The sequence below is a fragment of the Poecilia formosa genome, unplaced genomic scaffold, assembly GCF_000485575.1.
Source record: "Poecilia formosa unplaced genomic scaffold, Poecilia_formosa-5.1.2 Scaffold174, whole genome shotgun sequence".
Classification (NCBI taxonomy): Eukaryota; Metazoa; Chordata; class Actinopteri; order Cyprinodontiformes; family Poeciliidae; genus Poecilia; species Poecilia formosa.
The window spans coordinates 1057179-1071272 of NW_006800113.1; the positions used below are offsets into that span (position 1 = coordinate 1057179).

The 14094-nt window shown below is 42.4% G+C and overlaps 2 protein-coding genes across 10 annotated transcripts in view; both read left to right on the forward strand.

Moving 5' to 3' along the window:
- mcf2la (mcf.2 cell line derived transforming sequence-like a) overlaps window positions 1-7239 on the forward strand; it is a 38296-nt gene extending 31057 nt beyond the window's left edge. For 6 of the 9 annotated variants that reach the window (XM_016678102.1, XM_016678101.1, XM_016678099.1 and 3 more), the window contains 18 exons: window positions 101-180; window positions 277-343; window positions 419-534; window positions 639-708; window positions 827-919; window positions 1003-1095; window positions 1173-1298; window positions 1580-1801; window positions 1891-1983; window positions 2089-2167; window positions 2249-2315; window positions 2525-2631; window positions 2826-2918; window positions 3164-3238; window positions 4436-4545; window positions 4632-4744; window positions 4961-5064; window positions 5145-7239. In XM_016678102.1, coding sequence (XP_016533588.1) covers window positions 101-180; window positions 277-343; window positions 419-534; window positions 639-708; window positions 827-919; window positions 1003-1095; window positions 1173-1298; window positions 1580-1801; window positions 1891-1983; window positions 2089-2167; window positions 2249-2315; window positions 2525-2631; window positions 2826-2918; window positions 3164-3238; window positions 4436-4545; window positions 4632-4744; window positions 4961-5064; window positions 5145-5224 — 1788 coding nt within the window. In that variant the 3' untranslated portion in view covers window positions 5225-7239. The remainder of the gene's footprint in view (window positions 1-100; window positions 181-276; window positions 344-418; window positions 535-638; window positions 709-826; window positions 920-1002; window positions 1096-1172; window positions 1299-1579; window positions 1802-1890; window positions 1984-2088; window positions 2168-2248; window positions 2316-2524; window positions 2632-2825; window positions 2919-3163; window positions 3239-4435; window positions 4546-4631; window positions 4745-4960; window positions 5065-5144) is intronic. The other 3 variants (XM_016678105.1, XM_016678106.1, XM_016678103.1) reach the window with 2 other exon arrangements.
- Window positions 7240-7994: 755 nt separating this feature from the next.
- The window catches only part of cab39l (calcium binding protein 39-like), an 8198-nt gene continuing 2098 nt past the window's right edge, over window positions 7995-14094 (forward strand). Inside the window, exons 1-8 of the mRNA XM_007565338.2 lie at window positions 7995-8216; window positions 11965-12093; window positions 12312-12476; window positions 12574-12692; window positions 12774-12942; window positions 13231-13290; window positions 13660-13725; window positions 13818-13961. Of these exons, the coding sequence (XP_007565400.1) occupies window positions 11992-12093; window positions 12312-12476; window positions 12574-12692; window positions 12774-12942; window positions 13231-13290; window positions 13660-13725; window positions 13818-13961 (825 nt within the window). The 5' untranslated portion in view covers window positions 7995-8216; window positions 11965-11991. The remainder of the gene's footprint in view (window positions 8217-11964; window positions 12094-12311; window positions 12477-12573; window positions 12693-12773; window positions 12943-13230; window positions 13291-13659; window positions 13726-13817; window positions 13962-14094) is intronic.

Sequence of the window (14094 nt, forward strand, 5' to 3'; positions counted from 1 at the left end):
ATAACTGTAATTTTTAAAATGCCAATAAAATATGCTAAAATGTGTGAAGAGCTGAATCTACGGAGGTTTCCTCTTCTGTAAATATTTACAACGTTTCCAGGGCGAGTCTCTCGTACACAACGGCAGCACAAGACACGCTTCCCTTTCAGAAGAAGAGGAAAACCTGGCAGTACTTCGTCGGTAAGTCGTCCTCAGAACTGTAATCTAATAACTGGCAGCCGAGGCAAATTCGGATCCGTCTGAATCCTTTGTTTGTTTCGTTTCCTCGGCTTCCAGGCATGTGATGAACGAGCTGCTGGAGACGGAGAGGGCGTATGTTGAGGAGCTCCTGTGCGTTCTGGAGGTGAGCGCGGCGTTTTGCCCGCAGCCCCGTGCTGGGCGCCGGATCGTGGCATTGATTCGCTGATGTTCTGCTCAGGGTTACGCAGCAGAGATGGACAACCCCGCCATGGCTCACCTCATCCCCAGCACTCTGCAGAGCAAGAAGGACATCCTGTTTGGGAACATGCCGGAAATTTATCAGTTTCATAAAAGGTACAGTTATCAGCGTGCTTTTTCTATCTGCTTGAACTTACATTAACATCTTTTGTTTTTTTTTTCTTCCAATAATCAGAGTTTCGTTTCGTTTTTCTCTCCAGGACGTTCCTGAAGGATCTGGAAGCGTACACGGACTGCCCAGAACTTGTAGGCCGCTGCTTTTTAGAACGGGTATGATTTTTATCTCTTTTTTTTTTTTTCTTTTTTTCTGTAATTACCCACGACAAACAAACACTTGCTTTACCGAAGAACCGCAGCCATTACACGTTCTGTTGCCGCTCCCCTGCAGATGAAAGACTTGCAGATCTACGAGGCCTACTGCCAGAACAAACCTCGCTCGGAGAGCTTGTGGAGACAATGCTCGGACTGTGCCTTCTTCCAGGTTTGACGCCTTCCTCTTCACGTCCCCTCTGGGAGAAACGCAGCCCTGAGTGTCTCCGCTGACTTTTGTTTTTGTGGCTTTAGGAGTGCCAGAAGAAGCTGGAACACAAACTCGGTTTGGACTCCTACCTCCTCAAACCCGTCCAGAGAATCACAAAGTACCAGCTACTGCTAAAAGTGAGCGACCCCCGTTATCAGTTTTTAATCAAACAAACATGGAGCAGCATGACTCCCTGCCCGTTGTTTTCCTTCAGGAGTTGTTGAAGTACAGTAAGGGCTGCGATGGTGCCAACGACCTGCAGGAGGCGCTCTCCTCCATCTTGGGAATCCTGAAAGCCGTCAACGACTCCATGCATCTCATCGCCATCACAGGATACGAGGTTTGCATGATGTTCACTCGGTTATTTATTTCATTATTTTAAATAACAATTATTTCTAAAGAAGTGAATTTGACAAGACATACAGTTACAACATCACAATGTCAATTTCAATGCCTTAGAAAAAAAAGATTGGTAAAAAAACGGTAACAACACTTTCTCAGACAAAGATAAGTATCTGAAACACAAAATAGAATAGTTAAACGTTAATTAAGATGAATAAAAATGAATAAAGACACCTTTTAAATAAAAATTAGAAATGCTGCCGCCTTTTCTTCTCCCAGGGCAACCTGTCGGATCTGGGCCGTCTGCTGATGCAGGGCTCCTTCAGCGTCTGGACGGAGCACAAAAAAGGTCACGCCAAGGTCAAGGACCTGGCCAGGTTCAAGCCCATGCAGAGGCACCTGTTCCTGCACGAGAAAGCTCTGCTCTTCTGCAAAAAGAGGGAGGAGAACGGGGAAGGCTACGAGAAGGCGCCCTCGTACAGCTTCAAGCACTCGCTTAGCGTAAGCCGCATCATGTCGTTCTCACGTCGCCGTCGTGTCCTCGTTGCAGCTTAACGTGTCTGTCTGTGGGGCGGGGGGTTTATGTGCAGATGAGTGCGGTGGGCATCACCGAGAATGCTAAAGGTGACAACAAGAAGTTTGAGATTTGGTCCAATTCCAGAGAAGAGGTCTTCATAGTGCAGGTAATGCAAAAACAAAACAAAAAAAACAAATCAGCTGCCTCCGCAGACCCGCCTGTAAATCTGCAGAACAAACAGAGGAATATTCTGGTTTGCTTCTTCTTCCAGGCTCCAACTGCAGAGATTAAAACGGCCTGGGTGAACGAGATCCGCAAGGTTCTGACTCAGCAGCTCAAAGCCTGCAGAGGTAGGCCGGTTTGCTTTGCGCTCTCCGTTTCCTGCAACCCGCTTGCGGCTCGTCTCTGCAGCAAACTGTCGTGTGTTTCAGACGCCACCCAGCAGAAGAGCTCGGACTCCCCGAATCCCACCAGCAATAACTCCTCCGTCTCCCTCAGGTGTGGTTACAGATTACTTTGAAAGATCTTGAGTTTTATTAAATCATTTCTTACCTTTCCCACGTAGGCAAAAACGTTGCTTTTGGTATTTGCTCAGGTTTTCTTTCTCAGGTGCTTTAATGTAACTTGCGATCTAAAAAAGTGTCGGCGATACAGGAGAAATCTGAATTTCGTAGCCGTGTGTGAAGCCGCCCGTTTGTCTCCCGCAGCCCGTTCCGCAGCAGCGCTCAGAAGAACCAGAGGAAGCAGGACGAGAAGAAGGTGGAGCCAAACCCGACCTCAGAGGCGAACTCGTGTCCCTCGCCGAAACATAAAGGTAAATTTGTCGCCACGCCTCGTGAAAACAACAAACTCAGCCGCAGCTGCAGGGCTTTTTAAAAGCGTCCCCTGTCTCTGCTGAAGGCCGCTCTGATGACTCTCCGTAATCTGGACTCTATTTCTCTCCGTCATCTTCATCCCCACGGCTCTATTTGCTCTATCCTCTCTCCCATTCCCACCCATCGCCTCCAGATGAAGCTGTGACCAGCCCGACCGCTGACCGGTCCTCAGTGGCCAAAAAGCGTTTTACTTTGCAGGGTTTCAGCAACCTCAAGAGCCCCAAAGGTAACATTAAGAAACAACAACCTCATGAGTTTCCAAGAGCTATAAAAACCGACGGTGGAGGTATTCTGCCACCTGGTGGTCGAAAGTGAAACAATCCTTTTGCTTTTTTCTCTTTTTTTTTGTGCTTTTGTACCTTTTCTCTCCTCTTTCCCATTTTTTCCCAAATAAAACCTGACTTTTGCTTTTGCTTCCCCCCTCTCGACACGCTGCTCGTTTCTCCCTCTGCTCCCTGCCTGCCTGCCCAGGCTCAGCTCTGAGTCCTGAGCTCTCCTCCAAACGCCACTCGGTCAAGAGCGACCCCACGCCGTTTGGGTTCAAAGGTACATTCTTGTCACGTCTGTCGCTTGGGTAGTTTGGTACTCGTGTTGATTATAGATTTCACCAGCGTCCCGTGGAAATACTCACATTTCACATTTAAATTCTTTAATATGTGTGGAGAGAAACCATTTTATGTCAAAATTTAATGATGGAGACTATATTAAACCTTAAATGAAAGATAAAATTGTCTATAGTAGGTACTGTAAAAACAAGGTACCATTTTAAGCATCCAGAATTATGCCACAAATTTGCTTATTCCTGAAAAAGCTCACTAAAAGGCTTCATAAACCTGGAAGTTTTATATCAAGAACAACATTTTTCCACTGATCTGCAGATCGTCATTCCTCAAAGTCTCTTTTCCAACCCAAACTTCTCTCTAGATGCTTCACTAACTCTTTCTTCTGACCAACTTGGAAGCAAAATGCTCCCGAATCCTCCAGTTTGAAGCGTAACACCATTTCCTCTGCTGTCATTGACTCGCTGGCAGTTTCTTCCCCCCTTTCAGAGCCGGCTTCACGCAGCACTCTGAGCAGAGTCAAATGGATGAGTACCTCTAACCTGTTACAGAGCAAGCGGCGAGGTAACACCACCGCCTGAAGGTTGGCGGTTCGGTCACACTGTGGCGGGTTTTGCTGTTACGGTGCTCCTTGTGGTGAAGCCGGCAGCATTTCAGATTCATTTTCTCCCGCATTCAGACCAGAGAAACAGTTAATTGAGGTCAAATGGTTGATTTGACATGCCTGCTTCACCATAAATCAGTTTGTTCTTCTTTCTACTTTGGGTGGTTTTGTGCAACTTCAACACCTTTTCAACAACCAGATCTTTGAACAGAACAAATCCTTCTTGTTTCCCAGTTTTACTCTCTCTGAATTGGTGGACTGGCTTGTCTTAGTTTGACACTTTCTCCTAATTTGACTGTGACTTTCAGCTTGCAATCACAAACGTGGATGTCTTTTCTAAAATTCAACATTTAGATTAAACTTTTTTTTTTTTTTCTGTGGAGATCGCTCGGACATGGACTTTTTAATGCTTTCGTTGAACAGAAAGCAGAGAAAATAGCAAAAACAATTTGGAGAAAGAAATTGGTCCCCCTGGTTGCAATCTGATGTCATGATCTGAGTGCATCAAATCAACATTTTTCTTCTTCATCTCTTTAATTTGATTTGACTGAATCTTTTGTCGTCCTTTTTTAACATCAGGCTGGAACAAGCCGTCTCTGTCAGCGGACGCCTCGGAGGAGAACGACGGCTTCTCCAGCGGAGAGGACCCCATGACCTCTGACATCGAGGATGAAGTGGTGAAAAAGCTGGTGAGCTTGAAATCTCTGAAATCCTTTTTTCACTGTAATTATCTAATTAAATATGTTTTTTCTGTTTTTATTTTTTAACTCTGAAGGCTCCAGGAAAGTACAGCGTGGTAGCAGACTGCGAGAAGGCGGGTCCTCAAGAGCTGTCTGTCAAAAGTGGAGACATGGTCCAGCTAATCAGAGAGGGAGAGGACGGACAATGGTAAAAACTTTCCTTCCACCATCGAAAGACATTTCCTTAATTTGAGGGTTTCACTGCTGCAAAAAAAAAAACGTATTCACTCCGTTTGAGAGTTTTCACAATTTCTCTTCTTTGGATCAAACTATTAACAGATTCCACTGGGATTCCATGTGACAAAACAACAAAAGTGATACATTATTGTGAAGATTATTTTCAAGTCTGCTTCCTCCTCTGCAGGTTTGTGAAGAACCTCCACAGCGGTAAGGAGGGCTGGGTGGCAGCCGCGAACCTCCTCAGCCTCATCTCAGAGTCCAAATCGTCTCAGTCGCTCAGCAGCTCCGGTCGGTTGCCGTTTCTCGTCAGTCTCTTTGCTCTGTGTCGCGACTGCAAGCGGAAACTGATTGCGCATTTTGTCCTGCAGATGGCAGCGTCTCTGGGAACCTAAGCACCTCTTCCAGCTGCAGCGAGACCTACACCAGCTTCTCCGACATCAAACCCTGACCGAAGATCCCATCCCCGTCCCTCAACCCTTAAGTTATTTTTCTACTCCCGTCGTAAATTCTGCAGCTGACTCTGACAGGAGAACAGAATCAGTGTTTTTTTTCCTTTCTTTTCAATGGCACACTTTAAAGTTTCCTTGCACCTTAAACTTCTAATTTTTGCAGTCGTACCATGTGGATTCGTCGTCTCCTGTCAGGTCTGCTTTAAAAATCCCAAAAGGCTCGGAAGCCTTAACTTAACTTACTGGACATGCGTTCAGTGCCATAGCGCTATAATGTAGCATCAAAAGAGACATTTTAAAGAATATCTGCACTAAATGCAACAACACTGGAGTCAAACTTTGCAGCTCAGCGACAGATTCTTCTTCGGAGCTTCGCACAGATGCTATCGAACAGGCATTTCACGTATTGCGACGGCTTCGGTGTCGGGCATCGATCGTACATTGTGAAAAGTGGCGGGTGGCTGCAACTAAAAACATGCCGGCAGCTGCGTCTTGGAGCGAAACCGCGTTCCTCCTGTTGTTGTTTGTGGGAGTTGAAAGAGGCCGTTGTGTGTGTTTGTTTGGCACAAAAATGCTGCGTCCCTTCCATATTTTTGCAGAATAAACAAAGATTTTGATGTCTTAGAAGGTGAAAGATCCACATCCTGCACTTCTCCACTTATAAATACTGGCAGCTTCGACATCTGGATTTCTTTGTTTCTTTTTCTTATTTTTTTTTCTCTGTTTATCTCTCAGGAAAATGTAGTGGTTACTCGGTCCGGCAGGTGTGACTGCATACCTGTGCATGGGGGCTAACTGTCTTTGTGTGCACATTCTTGCCTGCCAGTCCGTAGAGCTGTTAAAGGGGCAGGCGCTGGTTGACTCAGTGGCTACATAAATCATTTTCCAGCAGCACTGTGTCACTGTGACCTCCTGCCCCCCCCCCACCGCTGACAAGCGCTGAAATGACCAAACAACATCGCAAATCTCAATCAACTGCATTTATGTTTGTTTCTCTGCACAAAAGAAAGCTTTGTGCTCGGCCTTTGCTCCCAGCCCCATTCAGGCATGTGACACTCGCCGCTATTTTTCTTTTTTTTTCTTTTTAAAGAAAGCCAGACCTGCTCAACATGTTTGTGCGCACCCATTTAGTGTATCTGATCCCATTGGGGAATGATAAAAAAAAGTGTTTGTTTTTATTGTAGGATTTTCACAGAATGAGGAACTTGTGCTGTTACAGACACAGAATCACATTCGCTCTTTGAGAGCAAACATGGTTTTATATACCCCCGGGTTTCTACCGTATCCACAAGGCGCTGTAAAGTACTCTCTTCCTTTATTTTTATGAACAGGAATGCTATTGAACTAAGCTCAACTCCACCCGTTTATTGCCCACACTGGGCCTGACGCCTCTGTTAGTAAAGGGAAAGGAAGAAACTATGCTGCAGGCCTTTTCGTTTTCTAACTGTGTGTGTGACTGGCTGGCCTTTTGTGTCAGTAAATGTACCTGTTTTGTCGACGTCGCCTCTATACCTCATGCTGTTCTCCTCAAAAGCACGTACACTGTAAAGAAGTCTCTTTGTCTCAACGTTTCACTCTTTGTGGCATGTTCCTCACAGCTCCCCATTTTGAACCTAAAATATATATTTTTTGTACCTGTTCGTACATTATGAGAGTTTATTTTCTGCCCTCTTTAAAGAAAAAAAAAAAAAGAGAAACCTGACACTGGCACTAAACTTGTTGGGGTTTGATCATGGTCACACCATAAAGTTAAATGAATCATTTTTACTTTTTATTCTGAGGCTGGAAAAACAAAAAACAAAACACACATTTGAGAAAGGGGTTATATATTTTTCACTTTTCTGTTTTATGCAGCACATTGCAGCAACCACTGTCTTTATTTCCTGATGGTATATCTACTGTGTATGATGGTGAAATAAAAGTGTTATGAGACATATGTATATTTGTAAATATGTATTCTGACTTGTATGTACAATTAAAGCAGCTTTAATAAAGTCTGAGATTGTTTCCTCAACTCGATTTCTTATTTACATGACTGCAGTATTCATTTGAATTATTTTGATACCAAAATTTGATGTGGTCTTGACTCTGTTTATTACACTTGAGTTGAACTGTACTGAAAGCTAGTGTTTTTTTTTTTAAATTCTTTAATTTCATTTATGGCATTTTCACAATATTATGCATTATTATTCTGCAAAATAATTATTTGCATTATTACTCTGTCAAAGTTATCTATTTTGACCAAAGTAGTCAAACAAAAAAGGCTTGTGTTTTGGCTCCTTTGGCGCTCCATACAGATTGAAATAATCTTAAAAACATTTGCAGATTTTTCTAAATCTTTTCTCCAGAATTCTACAAACTACATAACAGATATATTCGAAAGATAAATTTAGAAAATTTACCTTTTACGCTACTACTAATTTAATTGCGTACATCGGGGAAAGGCAGTGAAGAAGGTGCAGAGGAAGGTATCAGGTGACAGAAAGTGAATGAGATTTGGCCGCAGCTGGAAAGATACAGATTTGTCAAGTTAGTAATGACAAACCTAACTACCTACTACCGGAAGTGGGGTATTTTAAACGCTATAAATAAAAACTATCTGATAAAAAAGAAAAACCAGAATAGAAGAGTTCATAGGAATTTAATAAAATATTATTTTTTGTATATATTAACATTTAAGTTATTTTGAATCCTATCTTTTTAGCGTGAATTATCCTTTGTGATTTTATTTTGAAAATATGTACCGGAATTAAGCTATTTTATTCATGCTAACTTTTCAGAATACTGGAGCGCGACCAGATGGAATTCTGCACTCCCTTCTTTACGGATCCCTCACGTTTTAAATTGTAGCGCAGACATTTTTAGCAGACTTTTAGCGGTCAACAAACAGCCCTGGTGTGAACACGGAGTCTTTACTTTCAGGCTCGGCTGCGCTGTGAACCGGGACTGGAGCGGTCAGGACATTTAAAAGGCACCAAACATCTTCTCGCTGTGAGTATAATTTCTAGCTAATGCTGCCGAAAGCAGTAGCTTCCAGTTACCCTTTTGGCTTCATATCACTGCCCTTGACAGTGTTCATAACTTCATGAAAGGGGTTAAAATGTGTTTAATGGTGATACATATGGGAGGCCTTTCTCGCTCCCCCACCCCTCCGTCGTGCGGTTGTTCCTGCAGTGATGTCTGCAGCTGTAGTTAGCTTTGGAAATCTGTCAGACAAGAAGGGAGTTTGGCTGGAGGCGAGAGGGGTGTAGCCGTGGTAAATCACATTGTCTGGGTCTGTTAATGCGGCCTTATGCGCTTATCACTTCCCTCCACCTTATTGCTAGATTATTCCGCCAAACCCCGTCATTTATGGGCTCTTTAACTCTTTAGCTTCACCGTAAATGCCGTGCGTGTATTTTGTTTTTGTTCCCCCCTCCTCTCTTCCCTGCCTCCTTATCTCGTATGTTACTTTGGACAATCATCGTCAAGCAAATCTTAAAGGAATACCACCCCTCTACCGGTGTGAATTTTCAAAACAAAAACTGTTCAAAACTCAACATTTTTTGTTTGTATTTTTTCTGCTTTTAAACTGGATGTTGTCCTTTTTGTGAATGTAAGGGTTATCTTTGAAGTAGTTATCCGAAACTAGCTAACTATCTTCAGCTCAATCATTTTTTTAAGTATGGACTTTGACTAGGCCAATCTAACACATCGATACATTGTGACCTAAGCCATGAAAAAGGTTCTCCAGACATAGTACATTGTTAGTAAAACATCTGTATTTAAATTGAGATTGAATATACACTAATAAGGTTGTTTATTAAGGGAGCTGGTTGCAATTTAATTTTTCTTAGAAATACTGGAGTTAAGTTGGCTGAATACAAATTAGAGCTGCATTATACTAGTCTGGGACAAACATATAGTTATAATAATACTGCTGAAATTTTGGATTATATCAGCTCTTTACTTCCTTTTTCATTATCACAATTATAACAATAGATTGTGTCATCTGGGTCATGTTGCTGTGAAATATCATCTCTGTTGTCGAGAAATTGAGCTGCCATGTCATGACAGTCATAAGACTATCATACAGCAACAGTCTTCAGTCAGAGGCCTCTTCTGACTTACTGCAAAACTGACTGCTACTGGAGATCCTTCCTGCCCACTGCCCCCGCTATCCACAAAGATTCTTTAACACTTGGATGTTATGGATTACGATTAAGTATTTTTAATCAAATTTAACTGAATTTGTTGATGTATCACCGCAGTTAGATGGTCAAGTCAGTTTATTTGTGTGTTTTCACAAACTCAGGCCCTGTTGCACCATTATCCGACATCAGCTGAACCTGACAGCTGCACGTTTGTCCAGGAAGGAAACATTCCTACCCGTTTACCTCAAAGTCGCCAGTTTCCTTGGAAATAATGAGTTTCCAGAGACTGAAATTATTGTCTATCAGAGGGCTCTTATAGCATTTATTTACCAAAAGCTATCAACCATATAGGAGTGTTTCTCTTTTGTTGTTTTTTTTTTTGGCACACATTTTGAACAAATTTGCAGCTTTTGACATCTTTTAACACCTGTAAGCCCAGTTTTTGGTTTGAAATGCCTTTTTAATCCCAGAACAACCTAACATTTAAGTGTTTTTTATTTAATATTTAGGTTAATGGCTTTACCTAACCCCGTCAGGTTTAGGTAAAGCTCCGTCTCGTAGTTCCTTTTCCTCCTGAATGACATCTCCAGCATGTGACTGCTCAGGGCTTCCTGATCGTCACCTTGCTGCATCGTTACGTCAGCGATTAGTCATCCAGCAAGCGCAGGTTCATTCATTGGATGTTGTAATCCGGTGGTGAAATATGGCGTTTGGTATCTCTGACAAGTTCACAGCCAGTTCAGCTGTTTTAATCATAGCTAACCAGTACACTGGGATATATTTCAGGCTTTATTTAGACATTTGTCTCTGTCACTGCTTCCCAAACTTTAGCTGTGTTCTGTTTATCTCCATCAAGATTGTGACTTATAAATTAGGTGTTTGGGTTAATGCGGAAGCTCTCCGGTTAGCTTTTATTCAAACTGAGCTGATAGATGTGTGCGTTCAACCCCGGCAGGCATCAGATTAATCTCATTACATCACATTTAGTCAGTTTTCAGAGGCAGGAATGAACACTAACCAGCTGCTGAAGCTTTCAGTGGCTCAAAGCCTTGTGATTAGGTAATTAAAGCCGGCCCTTTGGACCTTATTCTTAATAATTACTGGGTAACAACAAAACCTACCAGGAAACGCTGGAGAACAGGACCCAGCATGAGTAGCTAAAGAAGCATTAAAGGGTCTGTACTCTCTCTTTAAAATACTTCCTCACAGCGCTGTTACACTTTAATCAAAATGGAAAGATCATAATAAAATAAAACCAACCAAAACAAGTAATCAGGAGTTTGTTTTCACTCTAAATCTGCTTACTAACTGAGTAAAGTAACAGCTGAAAAAACATTTTTTCCAACATTATATTTCAGCACTCTTTAAAAAAGAAAGGCTACAATGATTACATTGCTGCTCTGCTTGAGTTAAAAACACCCACAGTCCTGTGCTGCATCACTGTCAGATGACAATTATCACATTAACTTCTGAAAAGCAAATGGCAGCAAGATGGAAACAAATATTGGTTGCTAGTATCTGCCCAGTTTTACCTGTTTTACTGAATTTCAGTTATCTCTCAAATATTTGAAAAAAGAAAATGAATCTTTGGGAACTGAAATATCTACGAAGGAGGGGAGAGTAATGAAGGGAGCGTAATGCCCTCACATTCCCAGGTGAGGATTAGCAGTCACAAGTTCCCGTCGTCCCGAGCTGCTTCCCAAACTGCTCCTTCTCTATGCTGAAGTGCATGCCGTTATCATATGCGTTTCCATGCCAACAGAGTGGCTTCAGCGCCGTTCTTAGCCGGCCTCCACCTACTAAGACAGGCGGATGCCAAACACTCCTTGACATTCTGGGTGTTCCAGGGCAAAATACAACCCGAGCGATGAGTTGTGCAATGATGGAAAACCACGGCATGTCTGCTTGACATCAGATGAATGTGTGTTTCCTTGCAGGGCTGTATTTAAATGGAGAAAAAAAAAAAGAAAGCGCTGTTGTCGGGGTAGACTTGTTTTTGTTATCTGGCAGATGGTTTTGAATCTTCCATTTTCTGCAGGGTTTCCTCACAACTCGGGCACATCAAAGTTGTCCGACTCGGCTACCGTCAGTCCAGTTTTGTCACTTTACGTCTACTTTGTAAGCTCACAGTCTTTGCATATCTGGGATGTCAGAAGTGTTTTGGACCTGACTCATTACTTCAAGAACAATGACGTGGTGCAGAAATGCGAACCAACAAAGTCACACTGGCCTTGCAGTTTTTTGTTTTTTTTTTTATTACTACTTTCACCTCATGTCTTTTTTTGTGTTGCTAGTTGCCTTTATTTGTGATTAGCTTTACAGGAAGGACAAAAAGAGACGGCTCAGGGTTCAGAGTTGAAAGACTGTAGCCTCCAAATATGGTATTAATGTTAAACAAACAATGCATTTTAATCAGGGCTGAACTTTTCACACGTTGATGTCAGAGGTATATTTTAGCTGCAGGTGCATCTTTTGCTACAAATGATCAAACGTACACTAAAAGGACGCTATAAAATGTTTATTCTATTAATTAAAAATATTTAATATAATTGCTAGTAGCCCCTCCCTGCCATGTATCGCAGACTAAAGTCTGTTGTGTTTTGCAGGTCTCGAAGCGTTAACGGGTGTCCGTCATGCCGCTGTTTGGTAAATCCCACAAGAGTCCAGCGGACATTATCAAGACTCTAAAGGAAAACCTGGCCATCCTGGTCAAACATGACAAGAAGACAGACAAGGTAGGAAAACCCAGACTCCACAAGATGAGTTTCTCTAGCTTCCAGGATGTCCAGAGGCTAAGGGGTCACAACGGTCTGTGAAATTAAAGATATGAACATGTCACCTCCTGACACTAAACTGCCAGGACCGTTCAGTCTCTTACGCACGGCAGCGCTGCTTTCCTCCTAATCGAGTTGCTTTTTCTTTCTTCATTCTGCTCGCTTCCTCCGTTCTCCAGGCGTCTGAGGAGGTTTCAAAATGCTTGGTGTCGATGAAGGAGATTCTCTACGGCAGCAATGACAAGGAGCCGCACACCGAGACCGTGGCCCAGCTCGCGCAGGAGCTGTACAACAACGGCTTGCTGATTGCGCTGGTAGAGAACCTGCAGTATATAGAGTTTGAGGTGAGCAGAAACCGAGGTCGCGAATCCACGTGGCGACGAACGAGGAGGACGAAACTCCAGAATTCAGTGTGTCGGTTTCATTTCTGTGTGTTTTCAGGGGAAGAAGGACGTTTGTCAGATCTTTAACAACATCCTGAGGAGGCAGATTGGAGCGAGGAGCCCCACGGTCGAATACTTGTGCTCCCACCAAGAGGTTCTCTTCGTCCTGCTGAAAGGGTGAGTCAGACGAGGGTTTTTTACGGCACTGGCTCTGCGAATCCCGGAAACTGACGCAACGCTGCCTCTGTGTATTTCCAGATACGAAACCCCGCAGATAGCGCTGAACTGCGGCATCATGCTGAGGGAATGCATTCGCTACGAGCCACTCGCCAGGATAGTTCTCTATTCTGAACATTTTCACAGCTTCTTCAGCTACGTGGAAATGTCCACATTTGACATCGCTTCTGACGCCTTTGCCACCTTTAAGGTAACTTTGAATGATGTCAGCTTTTATTGATATGGTCTTCTTTAAGGGTTCCTGATAAATACAATATTTCAGCTATTTCCATTAATTCTTACCAGGCCAATAAAAAAAAAAAAACACTTAAAATTCAACAACCTTTCTGCATCTTAGTCAAATTTGTACTTATTTTCTGATATTTTTGTTAAAACCTTTGAAAAAAAAAAAAGAGCTCTACAAGGAAGGAAATAATAGAGGCAAAAACTCTTCATTTCTTTGATCATTAATATTTTTATTGTGTCTTTATATCCACAGGATCTCCTTACAAGACACAAAGTGGTCGTGGCTGAATTCCTCGAAAAGAACTACGATGCTGTGAGTGATCAAGGTTAAAAAACACCCTTCCAGAGATGGATTAGAAAACATATAGATAACATTACCTAGATGTTATTTTGTGATGAGAGGAATTCAAATCTCTCTTAAAGACTGAGAGTTTTTCAAATTGGCTTCCTTGGGAATTTTATTGTTTATTTTTCAACTTTGTATTTTCTGATTGACCTGTACAGCACTTTGGTTGCCTCTTGTTTTTAAAGAGCTTTATAAATGAATGAATGAATGAATGAATCCAGCTCTAGATAAAGTTTCTGCTATGGAGGTCTCAGCCCTGAAACCTTGTGTACATCTCAGACCAGATCTCAAACTCTTAACAAACTAAACTATTATGTTCTTTACATTTGATTGCAGGTGTTTACTAACTATGAGAAGCTGCTGCACTCTGAGAACTACGTCACAAAGCGGCAATCGCTTAAGGTCTGACTCGGACGCCGCCCGGTGTTTTTATTAAGCAAGTACTCAGACAGCCTGTCAGAACATGAACTCTTTTGAAACTATGCTTCCTGCAGCTTCTGGGCGAGCTGTTACTGGACAGACACAACTTCACGGTGATGACATACTACATCAGCAAGCCTGAAACCCTCAAGCTAATGATTAATCGGCTCAGAGACAAGAGGTCTAACATTCAGTTTGAGGCCTTCCACGTGTTTAAGGTAAAAAAAAAAAAAAAAAAAAAAAGAGACAAAAATTCAAGGCAAAGATGAATTTAAGTGAATTGGGGCCGGACGATATTGCTGAAAAATATATGGTGATATAAGTGTTGATAATTATTGGTTCATTTTTTTT